Source organism: Sciurus vulgaris, assembly GCF_902686455.1.
Source record: "Sciurus vulgaris genome assembly, chromosome: 13".
NCBI classification, from domain to species: domain Eukaryota; kingdom Metazoa; phylum Chordata; class Mammalia; order Rodentia; family Sciuridae; genus Sciurus; species Sciurus vulgaris.
In genome coordinates this window covers 31,132,881-31,151,179 of record NC_136474.1, presented here as the reverse complement: position 1 = coordinate 31,151,179, position 18,299 = coordinate 31,132,881, and the positions used below count along the sequence as shown (strand labels likewise).

General features: G+C 39.1%; 1 protein-coding gene and 1 pseudogene across 2 annotated transcripts in view; both read left to right on the top strand.

Annotated features, from left to right (window-relative positions):
• Positions 1-7,504, top strand: part of SPTLC1 (serine palmitoyltransferase long chain base subunit 1) — a 73,686-nt gene extending 66,182 nt beyond the window's left edge. The window contains exon 15 of the mRNA XM_079108629.1: positions 6,899-7,504. Within this exon, the coding sequence (XP_078964755.1) occupies positions 6,899-7,037 (139 nt within the window). The 3' untranslated portion in view covers positions 7,038-7,504. The remainder of the gene's footprint in view (positions 1-6,898) is intronic.
• Positions 7,505-17,481: 9,977 nt separating this feature from the next.
• On the top strand, positions 17,482-18,096 carry LOC306642566 (transmembrane protein 199-like; annotated as a pseudogene). Its single transcript has one exon. The product of its transcript is annotated as a transmembrane protein 199-like (transcript).
• Positions 18,097-18,299: the final 203 nt, after the last annotated feature.

Here is an 18,299-nt window from a genome sequence, read left to right as displayed (position 1 = left end):
TGAATAGAGCGTCTGAGAGCTGCCGACCAGGACCAGGCGTGCCATTACATCTGTGATGGGAAGGATGGGCAAGAAGAAATGATGAAGGGAAAGGAGCAAATTTTTAAAGAAATAATAACGAAAACCTTCCCAAATTTGAGTTATTGTTTATCTTTTGGCCATGGGAATTGAACCCAGGGGTGCTTAACCCCTGAGTCACATCCCCAGCCCTTTTTTATTTTTCTTATTTTGAGGCAGAATCTCACTAAATTGCAGAAGTTCTCACTAAGTTGCTGAGGCCAGCTTTGATCTCGTGATCCCCCTACCTCAGCCTCCGGAGTCACTGGGATTATAGGTGTCCACCACTGTGCCTGGCTAAATTTGAGTTTTTTAAATCAACTCATACATTTGAAAACCCAGCAAACTAGAGTAAATGCAAAAAAAGATTTATACCTAGACACAACATTGTCAAAATGTTGAAATAAAGATGGAAAATCAAACCAACAGGAGGAAAGTGACTCATCATACATTAACGAACAACATAAGAGATTAACAATAATAAAATAGGGCAGTCATAACAATAGATGGTAATAAAAGTTATATGGCTATGGCCTCTCTCAAAATGGCTTCACTCCACTGTGAGGCTCATGTCCAGTGATGAATACTTCCATGATGAGATGAAGTGAGGTGAAGGTTAGTATTGCTACTACCTAAGAGCTGCCTGAACACAAGCACTGTGCAACTTGGTTACTGAGACAGCTCCTAAGTGACTGAGGGCAGCTAGAACACAGTGCTGATGTATTAGACAAGGGGATGATTTATCTCCTGGAGGGACAGCAGGATGGTGTGAGATTTCATCACACTACTCAGAACACACAATTCAAAACTAACAAATTGTTATGAAATTTTGGAATTCTCCATGTAACGACTGAACTGTGGTGGACTGTGAATTAATGACTGCTGTGTCATGCATTGTTGAGTGTATGATGGTGGAAATACAGAGTTGCTTAAAAATGGAGGCACACTCCATTTGTGAGGTGATTTCATCATTATGCAAACAAATGTTCTACGAAGCCCAAGATGGCTAGGATGTCACCAGGCAACATCATCTTGTAGGACCACTGTCCTCTGTATGATCCGTTGTTGACCAAAATGTCATGCCTCACGTGACTACGTTCATAGCATGCCAGTTTTCGTTAACTGGGTAACCCACTCTACAGCCTTGAAAGCAAGCCATGTGCAAGTTTCCAGTCTCATTACTCAACTGGGGTCGTTTTACTCAACTAAACAGTCTATGGAATGATTTAAAACCCCATTTGGAGTTTGCAATAGTAATTTCTGTCCATAACGTATATAAAGGGCAACTACTGCACTGAAGGAATTTCTTCAGCCTCGAAGGAAGTGACACCAGTGACATCATCTGTAGGAAGAACAGAAATGGTAAATATGGGACTAAGTTTTTTTTCTGTAATGCTAAGAATTGAAACCAGGGACTTGTGCATGTTAGATAAATACCTTACCACTGAGCCACATCCCCAGCTCCAGAGTAAGATTTTTAAAAGCTATAAAAGTATTTTGCATTTTTCATTTTTACTCTTTTAAAAGATAGGAGTGTGCAGAGCAATAATTACAGCTGCTTTGGGGGGATTATAACAGATGTACATGGCAATAGCACAAAACTATTAATAGAGAGTAAACAAAAGTTTGATATTTTATTGGAATTGTTACTCCGATATGTATTACCATAAATTAAAATGCAAATTGTAATCACTAGAGAAAACAGGAACTCAAAAAAGTATAACAAAAAAAATTAAAGGAAATTGGTGAGGTGAGAAATATGTTAGCTTTTACTAATGAATCTTTTTTGATAATGTATACATAGATCAAAACATCACATTGTACACCATAAAATACATGATTTTTGTCAATTAAAAGAACAGTAAAAATAAGAGGAATTAAAATAGTAAATTTTTAAAAAATGTTTAACACAAAAGAAAGCAGTAAAGGAGGAACAGAAGTACAAAAATGATAGAAAACAGGGAAATTCCAACCTGTGCTGTCAGCTTTTCATCACTGTGACAAATACCTGGGAAAAACAACTTTGAGGAGAAAAGACTTATTTTGGTTCATAGTTTCAGAGGTTATGGTTAATGGTCGGCATGCTCCAGTGCAGAAACATCATGGCAGAAGGGCATGGTGGAGGAAAGTTGAGGAGCTCATGACATCCCAGAATCGCAGAGAGCAAGGAAGGGTCTGGGGGTGAGATATAATCCCCAAGGTCACACCCTCAGGGACCTTCCTCCAACCATACCCCAGCTGCCCAGTTTCCACCACCACCCAGTAGCCCAAATTAGTAATCTATCAAATGGGTTAATCCACTAATGAATTTAGAGTCCTCATGATCCAGTGAGTTCCCAAAAGCCCCAATTCTGGATATTTCTGTGTTGAGGACCAAGTCTTCCAACACATGAGTCTTTCTGGAACACTTCATATCCAAACCATAACATAATCATACCAAAAATTCCATTAATGTGAATGGACTAAACCTTCAAAGGGCTGAGACTGACAAACTAAATAAAAAATAAAAGACCCAACTCTGATCCACAGGAGACATAATTTAGATTCAAGCACAAATCAGAGAAAAGTAAAAAGTGAAAAATAACAGGCCATGCGAAAAGAAGCCATAAAAAAGCTGAAGAATCCTATATTGGTATTAGAAAAGTCATGGTGGGCTAGAGAAGAAATAGAGGTACTTTAGGTAAAGGGGATCAAAGGGAGGGGCAGGGCTATGGGGGTATGAAGGATAGGAGAATGGATTAGACATTATTACCCTGTGTACATATATAACTGTATGACCAGAGGGATTCTATCATGTATAACCAGAAGAAGAAATTACACTCCATTATATATGATATATTGAAGTGCATTCTACTGTCATGGGTAACTAAGTAAAACAAATTTAAAAATTTTAAAAGAAATAGAAACATGACTACAAACACAAGTCTGTATATACTTATATAAATAGACTCCTAAAATGTCTAAAACAAAACTGACATAGTTGAATTTGAAGATTTGAATAGCCCATTCTAAATAATCAATAGAACAACCAGAAAAAAAATTAGTAAGGATAGGGAAGATCTGAACACTATCAACCAACTTGAACACATTTAAGAGAGATTCCAGAATACATAATCTTTTCAAGTGCACATGAAACATTCTCCAAGATATTACACCTGCTGGGCCATAAAACAAGTCTCAATAAAATTTAAAAGGTTGAAATCATGAAAAGTGTGTTCTCTGTCCATGATACAATGACAGCAGAGATCCACATTAGAGAGAAATATTTGGAAACCCCCCAAATATCTGGTAATTAACCAACATACTTCCAAATAACCCATGGATCAAGAAGATACTCACGGGAAGTTTTTTAATATTATGAACTGAATGAAATTAAATCCCATACAGCAAAATTTATGTGACACATCTAGAGCAATAGTTAAGGGGAAACTTACACAGGCTATAAATGCCTATGTCAGGGAAAAAGAAAGGTTTCCAATCAATAATCAAGCTTCTACTCTAAGAAACTAGAAAAAGGAGAGCAAATTAAACCTAAAACAAGTAGAAGGAAGGAAAAAAGCTAGAAAGGGAATCAGAAAAATAATTGAAAAATTAATGAAATCAAATGAAATCAAAAGTCTTTCTTTAAAAAATCAACAAAATTCCCCAATCCTTAGCGGAAATAGCCAAAACTGGAGAAAACTCAAATTACCAAAATCAGGACCGAAACAACATCACTACCAATTTTACAGATTGTAAGAGAATATTATATGTCTGTGTGTTTATACCAACAAATAAGACAACTTAAATGATATGAACGTGTTTCAAGAAAAAAATAAATTATAAAAGCAATAAGATTTTCTAGAAGAAATAAAATCTTCGTAGACCTATAAGAAGAATTCATCATTTAAAATCTTCCCACAAAAAAGTCCCAATCCAGACAGCTTCACTAGTGAATTCTATCAAATGTTTACAGAAATAATACCAATAGCTCATAAATTTCTTTCAGAAAAAGAGGTGGGAACATTTTCCAATTTGATCTTAGCAAGACCCTGACTCAAAATAGATTAACAGGGCTGGAGGTCTAGCTGAGTGGTAGAGTACTTGCCTCACATGTTTGAGACCCTGGGTTCAATTCCCAGCACTGCCCAAATCAAGAAAGAAAGGAATGGGGAAGGAAAAAAGAAAACAAAGAGGTCCTGCAGTGGCCAAAACAATGTTTTTAAAAAAAAACAAAATTGGAGAACTTATAGGATTTCATAACTTACTATTGTTAGCAAGACTGCATGTTACTGATATAATACTACATGAATAGTACAAAATTAAGAGTCCAGAAATGAACGCTCATGTTTTAACAAAGTGCCAAGTGCCAAGATCATATAGTTGATACTGAGGATTGAAGCCAGAAGTGCTCTACCACAGGGCTACCTCTCCAAGTTCTTTTTATTTTTTATTTTGGGACAAGGTCTCACGTCATTGCTAGAAGCCTCACTAAGTTACTGAGGCTGGCCTTGAACTTGGGATCCTCCTGACTTAACCTCCCAAGTGGCAGAGATTATAGGCATGTGCCAATATGCCCAACAAGATAAATCTTTTCAACACGTGTTGCTGGGAACATTGGTTAATGTGGAAAATTCAATAAGGGCCACCCAAGAAATTAAGTCCCAATCCTTGGAATTTGCCATTGTTACCTTGTCTGCAATAAGGCATCTGTGCAGGTGTGATTAGCTTAAGGCTGTGAGAGGAGATTAGTCTGCATTATCCCACTGGGCATGGAATGCCACAAGTGTTCCTCTAAGGCAGAAGTGGAAGGAGAGGGCACACTGAGGAGCAGGCAGTGTGAAGACTGAGGCTGAGAGCCATCAGAGTGGTGCAGCTGAAGCTGAGGATGGCCAACAGCCACCAGAAGAGACGGGGAGTGTCCCCAGAGCCTTCAGAGGGAGGGCAGTGCTGGAATATAGCTCACACTAATACAAAAATTAACTTGAGCAGTGCATGCCTGTAATCCCAGTGGCTCGGGAGGCTGAGGCAGGAGGATCACGAGTTCCAAGCCAACTTTAGCACCTTAGCGAGGTTTAGAGCAGCCCTAGCAACTCAGAGAGACCCTGTCTCTAAATAAAATGTAAAAAGGACTGGGGGGTGTGGCTCAGTGGTTAAGGGTCCCTGGGTTCAATGCCCGGTACAAAAAAAAATTAACTTGAGGTTGACTGTAGTCTTCAATGTAAGAACTAAAACTATAAAACTTCTAGGAGAAAACCTTTCAAATCTTGGGTTTGGGAAAGAATTCTCATAACACCAAAGGCATGAGACATAAAAGAAAAGACACTATGAAGGAAATGAAAACAAGCCACAGACTGCAAGAAATACATGCAGATCATGTATCTAATAAAGGATGTGTATCCAGACACATAAAAAAGTATTTAATTCTAAGATTAAAAACCCAGTTTACAAAAGTAGCATTTCAACAAAAGAGCCATATTAATGGTAATAAGCACAAGAAAGAATATTCAACATCACTATGAGAAAAAAGGCAAACTAAAATTACAAAGAGACATTGCTGCACACCCACCGGCGTGGCTATCCTCAAAAAGAGAGCTAATACCAATACCGGCAAGGTGTGAGAAAACAGGAGGCCCTGTACTCTGCCGGTGGAAGTGGAAAATGGTGCAATCACTTTATAAAACAATAGGCAATACCTTTCTGGGTAACAGTGTAGAGGCTCCTTCCTTGCTCACACCAGCCAATGTCCTATTTTATGGAAGCCCATGAGACAGAAAGCTTTAAATGTTGGGTTCCATTCCCAGAACTCTTGCTATTCATCCAAAAAGTGTCGTTAGGGTTTGGATATGGTTTGAGCATGTCCCCCACTAAAAAAAAAAAGTTTGTTCTCAGTGCAGCAATGTGAGAAGTGACAGAAACTTTAAGAGGTGGATCCTAATGGAATATCTTTAAATTATTGGGGAATACTGCCCCTGGAAGTGACTGAGGGACCCCAATCTCTCTGACTTCTGCTTGGTGATGTGACCTCTTCTTCTCACACACATTTTGGCTCTCTGCCCTCAGGTGGTACAGCCAAGGGGAGCCCTCCCCAGAACCTGCATCTTGCTGTTTTTACTTTTTCAAGCATCCAAAACTGTGAGCAAAATAAAACTCTTTTCTTTATTAGGTTAGCCTGCCTCAGGCATTTCATTTCAGCCACAAAAATGAACTAATATGATCTCTTTTCCCCAGAATTTAAGTTTCCCTCCCCCAATTAATGTCGGTGAAGCAATTATTCACAGCTCTGTTCACTTCCATGCAGTCCCTAGAGGAGTCTTTCTTTTTCCACATTTTTTATTGGTGCATGGTAGATGTTCATAATGATGGGATCGTTGCTACATATTCATGTATGCACAAAATATAACAATATAATTCAGCCAATATCACTTCCCCCTCCCTCCATCCCCTGGTTTCTTCCTAGAGGATCCTTTTAGTTCCTCTATTTCCCACCACCACCCTATTTCCCCAGACTCTATCAAGGCTAAGGAGACAGATGAGCTAACTGCACAGTGGAGAGGAAGATCAAGAGCACAGGCTCAAGCCGAACCCAGACCTAACACCAGCATCACCTCCCACCATCTGTCTAAAGCTAGACAGTTGTTTCCATCCTGAGTGCCTCAGTTTCCTTACCTGAAAAATTAGAAATAACAGTGCCCAAGCCCATAGGGCTGTGGTAAGGATTGGGTGAGGAGATATATGAAATACTTAAAATTGCACCTGCCAGGTAGTAAGCACAAATTAATGTTACTTATTAATGATAATTACGTGACTAACACCACTCCATGCAGAAGCACCTATCTTTTTCTTTTGGCTTGATCCATAGGAAGTGTCTCCAATGGGAGCTTGAACCTGATGTGAAGTCCAAGGCCAGACCCTACAGCAATTGCTTTACAGAAACCACTCCAAATGCTGAAGAAATCTTCCCAGGAAAAGGGGCGGACTTTTCTACATTCAGAGCCTAGGAGCAGCCTCCTGGATGGTCCACTGAGAAACCCAAAGATCCTGGCAGTCAATTCTCAAGCACCCCCCTGCTCCCACAGAATGGCTGATACAAAACTGAGGGACCAGGTGGTTTCGCCCAGGGTTCCCGCGGAGGGAATTTGACTCCTGAAAAGAGAATCTGACTCGTGGTTCAAATTGTCACCAGCACCGAGCATGGTATTTTGTTCCACCATGGCCTCGCGCATCCTGCGGGGACGCCCCTACAAATGCAGGAGGCGGGCAAGACCGCTGCGTGTTGCTGGTGCCCCCCAGGCGTCTTCGAGTCGCCAAGATTTGCCTTGGCACCTCGGCCCTTTCTCAGCCCAATTCGAGGGACGTCTGAGGTCAGCCCTGAGACCTGCCTGCCGAGGTCCCTGCACGCAGACCACTGGGGTCCCTCGCGCTGGAGGAAGTCCAGCGGGATCTACATGCACATCTCTACCTAGCAAACGGGCAGTCGCCGAGAGCAGGACTGCGCTGTTGTCGCGCCTCGCTGCCTTGGGCATTCGCTGCTCAGGATCTTTGAGTGGTAAGTAGTTGAAATGCTTGTCACATCTGCCTTTTCAAAAGTCTTGGTTCTGTTGTACCAGCAAAAAATGAAACCTTCGTTTAGCCCTGGTGCTGACTACCTGTGCTCTCTGGTTGGAGCTGAGCTGGACAAGGAACCTGTGCCTGTTGTCACTGTTCCCAAAGATCTGTTTGTTGTCACCCCGTGCGGGTGTGGCCCCTCTGGCTCTGGACCCGTGCTTCATCTGCCTCTAGCTGACCACACACGTGAGGTCCCTTAGTTGTCATTCCCAGAGATGAGAAGTCATGCTTTTCCCTTGTTCACATTTTTTAAATTACACAAGTGATGTGCATTCATATTAAACATCCAAAGAGGAGACATGAGGAATGAAACTTGAACATCAGTTTCACTCCCTCCCTAGAGGTGACTATCAACACTGTATGGGCTATCCCAAGAACAGGTGGGCTTTCCCAAGAAAGGCTTCCAAACACTTACATATCCACTTACAGTCAGATGGTTTTTCAAACTGAAAAAGAGCAATTTCATTGTTTTGCCACCAAGCAGGAGTTTATTCACACCAGTACTTTGTTCTTTCTAATCCATGCAGCAAGTCCTGTAGTACAATTTATTTGACCAATTTTCTCTTTGTAAACATTTAATTTTCTCTTTCTTTCTTTCTTTCTTTCTTTCTTTCTTTCTTTCTTTCTCTTTTTTTCTCTTACAGGCAAGGCTGAAATGAACATCCTTGAACATACAACTTCATGTGCATCTGCGGGAATTTCTGTGATGTAGATTCCCAGAACTGAAATCACTCTACAGATCTGCAAAATCTTTGATAGATACCAGCAAATATTTTATGTTATTCCTACTACAAATATATGGTTTCTTATTTCTGTTGTTGTGTTGTTTCTGTTGTGGGTTTGTTGTCTTTTTCCACACACCTGTCACTTTTACCTTGACAAATCTGCCAGTATGTTAGTGTAGATTTCTGATATATTTTTGCATCTGGTAGGACCAGTTTCCTTTCTTTCTCAAAATATTTTCAGCCGTTCTTCTTCTTTATTTGTACTAGGGATTGAGCCCAGGGGCACTTTACCACTGAGCTACATCCCCAGTCCTTTTTTATTTTTTATTTTGAGGCAAGGTCTCACTAAGTTGTTTAAGATCTTGCTAAGTTGCTGAGGCTGGCCAGGAACTTGTGATCCTCCTGCCTCAGTCTCCCATGCCACTGGATTACAGGTGTGTGCACCGCGCCCAGCTCTGCAGTTCTTATGTTTATACTTCTTCTCTTCCAGAAGAACTCTAAAATCAGTTTATCAAGTTTTAAAATTGGCCTGGTTATGTCTACAGCCACCCTTCCTTCCAATATGTTGGCAGACATTAATTCTATTAGTTACCAACTACCTGGTGAGATCAAAATGCTCTGACCAGTTGTGCTGAAGGAAACCTCTTCTAAACCCATTCGACAAGAAAGTCCTCAGAAAGGGACAATCCTGTACTCATCTTGTCCCCCCAGCACAGTCCCAAACATATTTGATAATCATTTATTTAACAAATAGACAAGGGCAATGGGTTCTTGGTTTAGACCCAGACTTTGCTCTTTCTTATAACAACTGTATGATCTTAAGCAAGGGCCTCACCCCTGTGCCAGCTGACTTTCTCATTGGTGACACATCCACAGTCACGCAGGCCTGCCTAGCTCATGGTTGACTCCGGCACCAGGTGATGCAGTTGGTGCTCTGGGGTAGCAGAGTTTGGGGGAAATGTACTAGAGTGAAGCTCGTGCATAATGGAATAAAGAGGAGCAGAAAAGAGGAGTGGAAAGAGAGACAAAAGCCAACAAAGAAATTAAAACGTTCTCCCCCAGTGTCTACCATATATTCCCACCCACCCACAGGAGGCAAGAGACCTCCTGTTCACAGGACACCTGGAAGTAGCCCTGGAACCCCAGGAATAGTACACCCCACCCACCCTCCGGCCCCCGCAAATAAACCAATGGGTAAACCGCTGCTTAGACCATCTGACATCACCAAAGAGGGTGCCCAGCCCAGACTCAGAACAGAGCCTCCTCCTGGTCCTCCTGGTGCCTTCTGACTACCAAAATTGGCCAAAAGACAGTGTTTCTAGACAGAGGCTTACCAGGTGCCAGACACTGTCCTGGGCACTATATGTTAACTGACTCAGTCTTCAAGGAAACCTTGGGGAGCAGGTGCTATTGACATCATATTTTTTGACTGAGGACATCAAGGCACAGAGAGGTGAGGTGATTCACCTCAGGTCACATAGCCAGTAAGAAGTAGAATCTGAATAGAGCCCAGGTCAATTTGCTCCAGTGTCTGTACCAAGTCACACTGCTTTCTTCTTTGTTTGTTTGTTTGTTTGTTTTGCAGTGCTGGGGATTGAACGCAGGGCCTTGAACTTGCAAGGCAAGCACTCTACCAACTGAGCTATATCCCCAGCCATGTCACACTGCTTTCTTAAGAAAGATCACATTTCCATGATTTTTTTTTTCTTTTTGTTGAGTACACCCGTAAGCGTGCATGCACACACACACACACACACACACACACACACACACACACAGAGTAGATCCTCCATATCCAGGGGCTTTATATCTGTAGGTTTAGTCAACTGAAGATCAAAAATATTCTGGAAAAAAATCGCATTTGTACTGAACATCTACTGGATTTTAATTGGGGAGGGGTTCATTATCCCCTGAATAATACAACTGTTTTGAAAAACTATTGACATATCATTACATCATAGGAGGTATTGCAAGTGATTTAGACAGGATTGAAAGTATACAGGAGGATGTGTGTAGTTATGTGCAAATACTACACCATTTTCTATAAGAAATTTGAGCATCTGCAAATTCTGGTATCCACAAGGGGATTCTGGAACTGATCCCCTCCAGATATGGAGGGACACCTGGACATGCAAGAATCCTGAGAATGCTAGATGTCTATCTATGTTAGTTATATATGTATCCAAAGTAACGTGTCTGCATGACTTTAAGTTAATGTTAATGGTGCTTGTTTCTACATGCTATAATGTTGAGAAATACTAGCTTCTTTGTAATTATCTGGCTTTACCTGAAATAGCCAACAATTTTAAGAAAAGAAATCCATATTAAAAAAGGAAAACATAAAAAAGTACTTTGGAAATAAAAATTCATGGTTTATTTCTTTTATTCTCAAGCCAATTTTTTTTCTGTTTAATGTTATATTCTTGTAACTCTCTAAAAATGTTGTGTCAAGTAAAGTTGGGGTGTATATAATTATAATAAAAGATTTTTTTGTTTGTTTTTTATTTTGCCAGATAAAAACATACCTACTTGAATCCTTCCATATCATTTTTGGAACTGTAGTTAAATTTTTTAATTATTATTCAACTTCAGTAGAATTATATTATTTAGGTGAATCTTAAGTGAGATATTCTCTTTAACTTATGAAAGATACAGAGGCGGGTTGACATAAACTTTTTTCTTTAACAATAACAGCAGAATAATACTTGCATGTGGTTAAAAAAATCAAACTATGTTGAAGAATTTCCACCCCAGCTGTTATGTTACCACTTTGTTATGATTTGGATGTGAGGTATGCCCCAAAAGCTCATGTGTGTGTATTAATACCCTGATGGTGTTAATTGAGTGGTGTGGTTGGAGGAGGCAGGCATTGGGGGCGTGGCTTTGGGGTACATATTTTGTAGCTGGTGAGTGGAGTCTCTCTCTCTGCTTCTGATCATCATGTGAGTGACTTCCCTCTGTCACACTCCTCTGCCATGAAGTTCAGCCTCACCTCTACGGACTGAGACTTCTGAAACCATGAGCCCTACAATATAATTTTCCTCCTTAAAATTGTTCTTGTCGGGTCTTTCAGTCACAGCAGCAAAAAAAACCTACTAAAACACACCTTCAGCCATGTTCTCAAGACACAGCCCCTTAAACCCTGTTTTCTTTTTCTTATGAAGAATCAAACATTTGCCCAATATTATGCCCCTATTTTCTTTTTTTAATACATTATTTAGCTTTATTTAACCATTCCAAAATATATACATATATCAAAATATGTACATATATCAAGACATCATTTTGCACACCATAAGTACACACAATATTTATTTGTGAATTAAAAAATAAATAATTTGGCTAGTCTCAGTGGTACATGCCTGTAATCCCAAAGACTGAAGCCAGTTTGACACCCCTATTTTCTGATTTTCAACCTTCAGTAGTAATTAGAATCTCCTGCTTTATGGCTCTTTTGTACATATCCTTTCCCCGTTTTTAAATTCTAATTACTGCCTTTTATTTGTTCATTCTTATTAGGAGTTCCTGCTTTGTGCAAATGCACTGTCAAATATCTATCACCTATTTATTATCTGTGTCATTGAAAATCCTGAATTTTGAGGTAATGACAGCCATCGATTATTTTTCTTTCGGTTTGTGCTTTAATAGTTGTACAGACCTCTTTGGCCCCCTTAGTTCTTTATTAATGGCTCATCTTTGTCTTTCATACTTGGCTCTTTAATCAGTCCAGAATCTACCTGTGTAGGTGGTATTACCAAAGAAACCATAGAACTCAATAACACAATCAATAACCTAGACTTAATAGACATATATAGAATATTCCATCCATCAACGAGTGGATTCACTTTCTTCTCAGCAGCACATGGAACCTTCTCAAAAATAGACCATATGTTATACCACAAATCAGCCCTTATGGGCTGAAAGTAGAAATCAATGACAAAATAAAAAACAGAAATTACTCCAACACCTGGAGACTAAATAATATGCTATTGAATGAAACATGGATAACAGAAAACATCAGGGAGGAGATAAAAAATTCTGAGAGATCAATGAGAATGACGATACAACATATCAAAATCTCTGAGACACCATGAAAGCGGTACTAAGAGGAAAATTCATTGCATGGAGTGCATTCCAGAAAAGAATGAAAAGTCAACAACTAAATGACCTAACATTACAGCTCAAAGCCCTAGAAAAAGAAGAACAGAATAACAGCTAAAGTAGTAGAAGACAGGAAATAATTAAAATCAGAGATGAAATCAATTAAATTGAAACAAAAGAAACAATTCAAAAAATTGACAAAACAAAAAGTTGGTTCTTTGAGAAAGTAAACAAAATAGACAAACCCTTAGCCACACTAACAAAAAGGAGAGAGAAAAAAATTACTAAAATTCGTGATGAAAAAGGAAATATCACAACAGACACCACTGAGATACAGAACATAAGAGAAGCTACTTCAAAAATCTGCATTCCAACAAAATAGAAACTACTGAAGACATTGACAAATTTCTAGAGACATATGCTCCTCCCAAACTGAACCAGGAGGACATACACAATTTAAATAGATCAATACCAAGCAATGAAATAGAAAAAGCCATTAAAAACCTACCATCCAAAAAAGCCTGGGACCAGACAGATTCTCAGCCGAGTTCTACAAGACCTTCAAAGAAGAACTCATTCCAATATTTCTCAAAGTATTCCAGGAAATAGAAAAAGAAGGTACTCTATCAAACTCATTCTATGAAGCTAATATCACCCTCATACTCAAACCAGGAAAAGACACATCAAGGAAAGAAAATTTTAGACCAATATCCTTGATGAATATAGATGCTAAGATCCTTAACAAAATATTGCAAACCGTATCCAAAAACATATTAAGAAAATTGTGCACCACGATCAAGTAGGGTTCATTCCTGGAATGCAAGGATGGTTTAACATCTGTAAATCAATAAATGTAATCCATCATGTCAATACCCTTAAGGATAAGAATCATATGGTTATTTCAATTGACACAGAAAAAGCATTCGACAAAATACAACACCCCTTCATGCTCAAAACACTAGAAAAAATAGGGATAGTAGGAACATACCTGAACATTGTAAAGGTTATTTATGCTAAGCCCATGGCCAACATCATTCTTAATGGAGAAAAACTGAACCCATTCCATTTAAAAACGGGAACAAGACAAGGATGTCCTCTTTCACCACTTCTATTCAACATTGTCCTCGAAACTCGAGCCAGAGCAATTAGGCAGACTAAAGAAATTAAAGGGATACAAATAGGAAAAGAGGAACTTAAGCTGTCACTATTTGCGGATGACATGATTCTATATTTAGAGGCTCCAAAAACCTCCTCCAGAAAACTTCTAGACCTCATCAATGAATTGAGCAAAATAGCAGGCTATAAAATCAACATGCATAAATCTAAAGCATTTTTATTTATTTTATTTTATTTTTTTAATTTATTTTTATTGTAAACAAATGGGATACATGTTGTTTCAGTTTGTACATGGAGTAACAGCATACCATTTTCATATTCATATATTTACATAGAGTAATGATGTTTGATTCATTCCATTATTTTTTCCCTCTCCCCACCCCTCCCACCTCTCTTTTCCCTCTATACAGTCCCTCCTTCCTCCATTCTTGCCCCCCTCCCACCCACCATTAAGTGTCATCATCTGTAAAGCATTTTTATACTTAAGCGACGGAACAGCTGAAAGGGAAATGAGGAAAACAACTCCATTTGCAATAGCCTCAAAAAAATATAAAATACTTGGGAATCAATCTAACCAAAGAGGTAAAAGATCTCTACAATGAAAACTACAAAACAGTGAAGAAAGAAATTGAGGAAGACCTTAGAAGATGGAAAGATCTCCCATGTTCTTGGACAGGCAGAATTAATATTGTCAAAATGGCCATACTACCAAAAGTGCTATACAGATTCAATGCAATTCCAATTAAAATCCCAATGATGTACCTTACAGAAACAAAGCAAGCAATCATGAAATTCATCTGGAAGAATAAGAAACCCAGAATAGCTAAAGCAATCCTTAGCAGGAAGAATGAAACAGGGGGTATCGCAATACCAGAACTTCAACTATACTACAAAGCAGTAGTAACAAAAACAGCATGGTATTGGCACCAAAATAGACAGGTAGATCAATGGTACAGAATAGAGGACATGGACACAAACCCAAATAAATACAATTTTCTCATACTAGACAAAGGTGCCAAAAATATGCAATGGAGAAAAGATAGCTTCTTCAACAAATGGTGCTGGGAAAACTGGAAATCCATATGCAACAGAATGAAACTAAACCCCTATCTCTCGGCCTGCACAAAAATCAACTCACAATGGATCAAGGACCTTGAAATCAGACCAGAGACCCTGCATCTTATAGAAGAAAAAGTAGGTCCAAATCTTCACCTTGTTGGCTTAGGATCAGACTTCCTTAACAGGACTCCCATAGCACAAGAAATAAAAGCAAGAATCAATAACTAGGATAGATTCAAACTAAAAAGCTTTCTCTCAGCAAAGGAAACTATCAGCAATGCGAAGAGAGAGCCTACAGAGTGGGAGAAAATCTTTGCCACTCATACTTCAGATAGAGCACTAATTTCCAGAATATATAAAGAACTCAAAAAACTCTACACGAAGAATACAAATAACCCAATCAACAAATGGGCTAAGGATATGAACAGACACTTCATAGAAGATCTACAAGCAGTCAACAAACATATGAAAAAAATGTTCACCATCTTTAGTAATAAGAGAAATGCAAATCAAAACTACACTAAGATTCCATCTCACCCCAATTAGAAAGGCGATTATCAAGAACACAGGCAACAATAGGTGTTGGAGAGGATGTGGGAAAAAGGTACACTCATACATTGCTGGTGGGGCTGCAAATTAGTGCAGCCACTCTGGAAAGCAGTGTGGAGATTCCTTTGAAAACTTGGAATGGACCCACCATTTGACCCAGCTATCCCACTCCTATGGGATATAGGCCCATATACCCAATATGGGTATGGATATGGATATCCTATGGGATATTGGCCTATACCCAGAGGACTTAAAATCAGCATTCTACAGAGCTACAGCCACATCAATGTTCATAGCTGCTCAATTCACAATAGCCAGGTTGTGGAAACAACCTAGATGTCCTTCAATTGATGAATGGATAAAGAAACTGTGGTATAGAATGGAATATTACTCAGCTATAAAGAATAATAAAATTATGGCGTTTGCAGGCAAATGGATGAAATTAGAGAATATCATGCTAAGTGAGATAAACTAATCTCAAAAAACCAAAAGATGAATGATCTCACTGTTAAGTGGATGATGACACATAATGGGGGGGTGTGAGGGGGGCAAAAGTGGAGGAAGGAGGGACTGTATAGAGGGAAAAGAGGGGTGGTAGGGGTGAGGGGGAAGGAAAAAATAATAGAATGAATCAAACATCATTACCCTGTGTAAATGTATGATTATGCAAATGGTATGCTGTTACTCCATGTACAAACAGAAACAACATGTATCCCATTTGTTTACAATAAAAATAAATTAAATTTTTTTAAAAAGGTGGCAGCAGTCATTTACATATTTAACTTGTAATTAATCATAAAGAAAATTCATCTAAAGTGTTTCTATTAAATTTTTCTAATTAAGGTGCTATAGAGTTTGTAGAATATGAACCTTACCAAATTAATGAAGCTCAGATCCTCTGGACACCAAATGCTAGACAAAAATAGACATACAAGGGATGTAGCCAATTGATATAGTTAATGACATTAATTGAGTTTTGAACCAGCCTGGTATCCCTGGAATAAAGCCCACTTGGTCATAATAGGTAATTCTTTCAATACATTACTGAATTCAGTGTCCTAATATTTGTTGAAGATTTTTGCAAGTAAGTTCATGAGAGATATTTGTCTATAGTTTCCGTTTCATGTACTGTCTTTATCTGGTTTTGATATCAAGATACTAGTGACCTCATATAATGAGTTTGGAAGTATTCTCTGCTCTTCTCTTTAGTGGACTTTGTAAAATCAATGTAATTTTTCTTTGAATATTCCTGGAAATTTTCTATTTGAAAACATCTGGCACCTGGAGAGTTCTTTTTAAAGAACTTTTAAATTACAAATTCTATTTATTTGATGATTACAGAACTATGTATGTTATTTATTACTTTTGGTTTTTTGTCAGTTTAGAGAAATTGACCAATTTTTTTTTTCCTAAGTTGCCATGTTCACAAGCATGGAGTTGTTTATTATTTGAATGGCTGCAGGATTTATGTCTCCTTCCTTTCTATTATTTACTAATATTACTAAAGCCTTATTAATTTTATTAATTCTTTTAGACAAAGGAGATTTCCTCTTTCATTAATTTTCAGTCACTTTCATTGATTTCTGCTTCTTATTGTTTCATTCTTTCTGGTTATTTTATTTTTCTTCTTTTTCCAGTCTCTTGAGCTAGGAACTTTGGTTAATGATTGATATATTTTTGCTTTGCTTCTTCCCCACCCACCACAGTGCTGGGGATTGAACCTGAAGCCTTCTGCATGTGAGGCAAGCACTCTACCAACTAAGCTATATTCCCAGTCCCCTATTTTTGCTTTTCTAATGCAAGCATTTTAGTGCTATACATTTCCCTCTCAATACTACCTTAGCTGAAATCCACATAGCTGGATATGTTGTTTTTAATTTAAAATTATGTCAATTTTATTTTTATTTTTAAATTTTCTTTGGTTTGTCATCTTTGATCCAGGCATCACTTAGAAATATGTTGTTTAATAACAATAAATGCTGGCAAGGATGTGGGGGGAAAGGAACTCCTACATATTGTTGGTAGTGAGGTAAGTTAATACAGTCACTATGGAAATTAGTATAGAGATTCCTCAAAAAGTTAAAAATAGAACTACCATATGCTCCAGCTATACCACTAGGAGGTAGTTATCCAAAAGAATGAACGTCAGCATACGTTAGAGATGTATAGGTAGCCATGTTTAGAGCGGCACAATTCACAACATTCAAGCTATGGAATCAGCCCAGGTGTCTAACAACAGATGAATGAATTAAGAAAATGTGGGACCTGACCACAGAGGCAGCTAGACATGGCATCTTCCTTTCTTGCTAGTGAGAGATTGGTATGCACTTTGGGCCCCATCGGGGAACTGGAACCAGAGCAGTTGCCTGGGAAGCTGCAAGCTTGAGGCCACCCTGGGGAAGAAGCATGATGACCCTAGTGGCCCCCAACGCTTGGTTTCCTCCCATCTAATCGGGATCTGCACCAGCACCTATAAGAAAGGGATTCCACGCTATACCTTCATGAGCTCCTGGAAGGCAGTGAAATCTATCTCCCAAAAAATCTCCCAAGGAGATTGTTAAATCTCCTTGGAACCCAGAGCTAGTTGCCCCGCTTGAGAAGATTAAGATACAACTGGCCAATGAGGAGTATAAGAGGATCACTCATAATGTCACCTGTCAGGATTCACGGCATGGTGGGACTCTCAGTGACCTGGGAAAACAAGTGAGGTCAGTGAAGGCTCTGGTCATCACCACCTTCAACTTAATTGTCATGGTGGCAGCTGCCTTTGTCTGCACTTACCTTGGAAGCCAGTATATCTTCACAGAAATGGCCTCGCGTGTGCTGGCTGCATTGATCGTTGCCTCAGTGGTGGGGTCTAGCCAAGCTGTGGGCAATGGAAAGTGAACTGGGAGAACTGTAACTGGTGCTTCATCATCGAAGTCTGGAGAAGATTTGGGAGACCCCAGGCTCCCAACTGCTGATAACCAACTCGATCAATCTATGAAGCTCTTTGTACTCAGCTCCAGTTAGTCAGAGGAGCAGGCTAGGCCACCTCCTGTTCTTGCAGGAAGCACTGTCTTCTGTGAATTTCCAGAGGGAGCATTGGAGGAGATTCAGACAACA